Source organism: Condylura cristata, unplaced genomic scaffold, assembly GCF_000260355.1.
Source record: "Condylura cristata isolate star-nosed mole 26May11 unplaced genomic scaffold, ConCri1.0 scaffold00073, whole genome shotgun sequence".
Lineage (NCBI taxonomy): Eukaryota > Metazoa > Chordata > Mammalia > Eulipotyphla > Talpidae > Condylura > Condylura cristata.
In genome coordinates this window covers 232,343-233,077 of record NW_004567174.1, presented here as the reverse complement: position 1 = coordinate 233,077, position 735 = coordinate 232,343, and the positions used below count along the sequence as shown (strand labels likewise).

The window sequence follows — 735 nt, the reverse complement described above, 5'->3', positions numbered from 1 at the left end:
CCTGGCACTGGCTCCGGGGGCTGCCCTGCAGCGTGTAGCCGTCCTCGCAGGCCACCTTGACGCTGTCCCCCGGGCGGTAGGCCCGGCCGGCCTCCAGCTCCTTCCGGGCGCCCTCCAGCGGGGGCAGGCTGCAGTTCACCTCTGCGGGCGGGGGCGGGGCAGAGGCTGGGAAGCCGGAGCCGCCCACAGGGACACGCGGGCCGGGATCCCACCCGGCGCCTCTGTCCAGCCACGGAAATGCCCCTGGGGGCCGCGGGCCGCAGCGGCAGCTGGCCGAGGCCTGTCCCTCCCCGCACCCCGGCAGGGCCGGCTCTCCCCACACGCGGCCGGGCTCCGGGGTGCTCGGGCCGCCTCTGCGCGTGGCCGGCTCAGCGCACGGGGGTGTCCGTCACGCCTGGCCGGCGGCTGGAGCCAGGGAGCCCCCGGCCCCGCCACTGTCGGGGTCTCAACGGAGCGCGAGCCCTGCGCGGCGGCGGCGAGGCCGGCCCCGGCTTCCCCAGGACGCCCGCACAGCTCGGCTTGTCAGGGCGACGTCTTGGGTCCCGCACCCCAGGTCCAGCGGACGGGCCGGGGCAGGGCCTGAGCCCCGTGGGGCCCCAGCAGCGGGGCAGGTGGGCGGGCTCCCCGCTGCAGGACAGGGCTGGGGGGCGGGAGGCACCCCAGGACAGGAGACGGGAGACGCTCCCCGCCGGTGGTGACCCCGAGCCCTGGGCTTCCCTGCCCACGCTGGGGGGC

General features: G+C 78.8%; 1 protein-coding gene across 1 annotated transcript in view; it reads right to left on the bottom strand.

Annotated features, from left to right (window-relative positions):
• Window positions 1–735, bottom strand: part of LOC101632316 (complement receptor type 1-like) — a 48,691-nt gene that overhangs the window by 4,440 nt on the left and 43,516 nt on the right. Inside the window, exons 16-17 of the mRNA XM_012734809.1 lie at window positions 549–640; window positions 9–141 (exon numbers count right to left, since the gene is read on the bottom strand). Coding sequence (XP_012590263.1) covers window positions 9–141; window positions 549–640 — 225 coding nt within the window. The remainder of the gene's footprint in view (window positions 1–8; window positions 142–548; window positions 641–735) is intronic.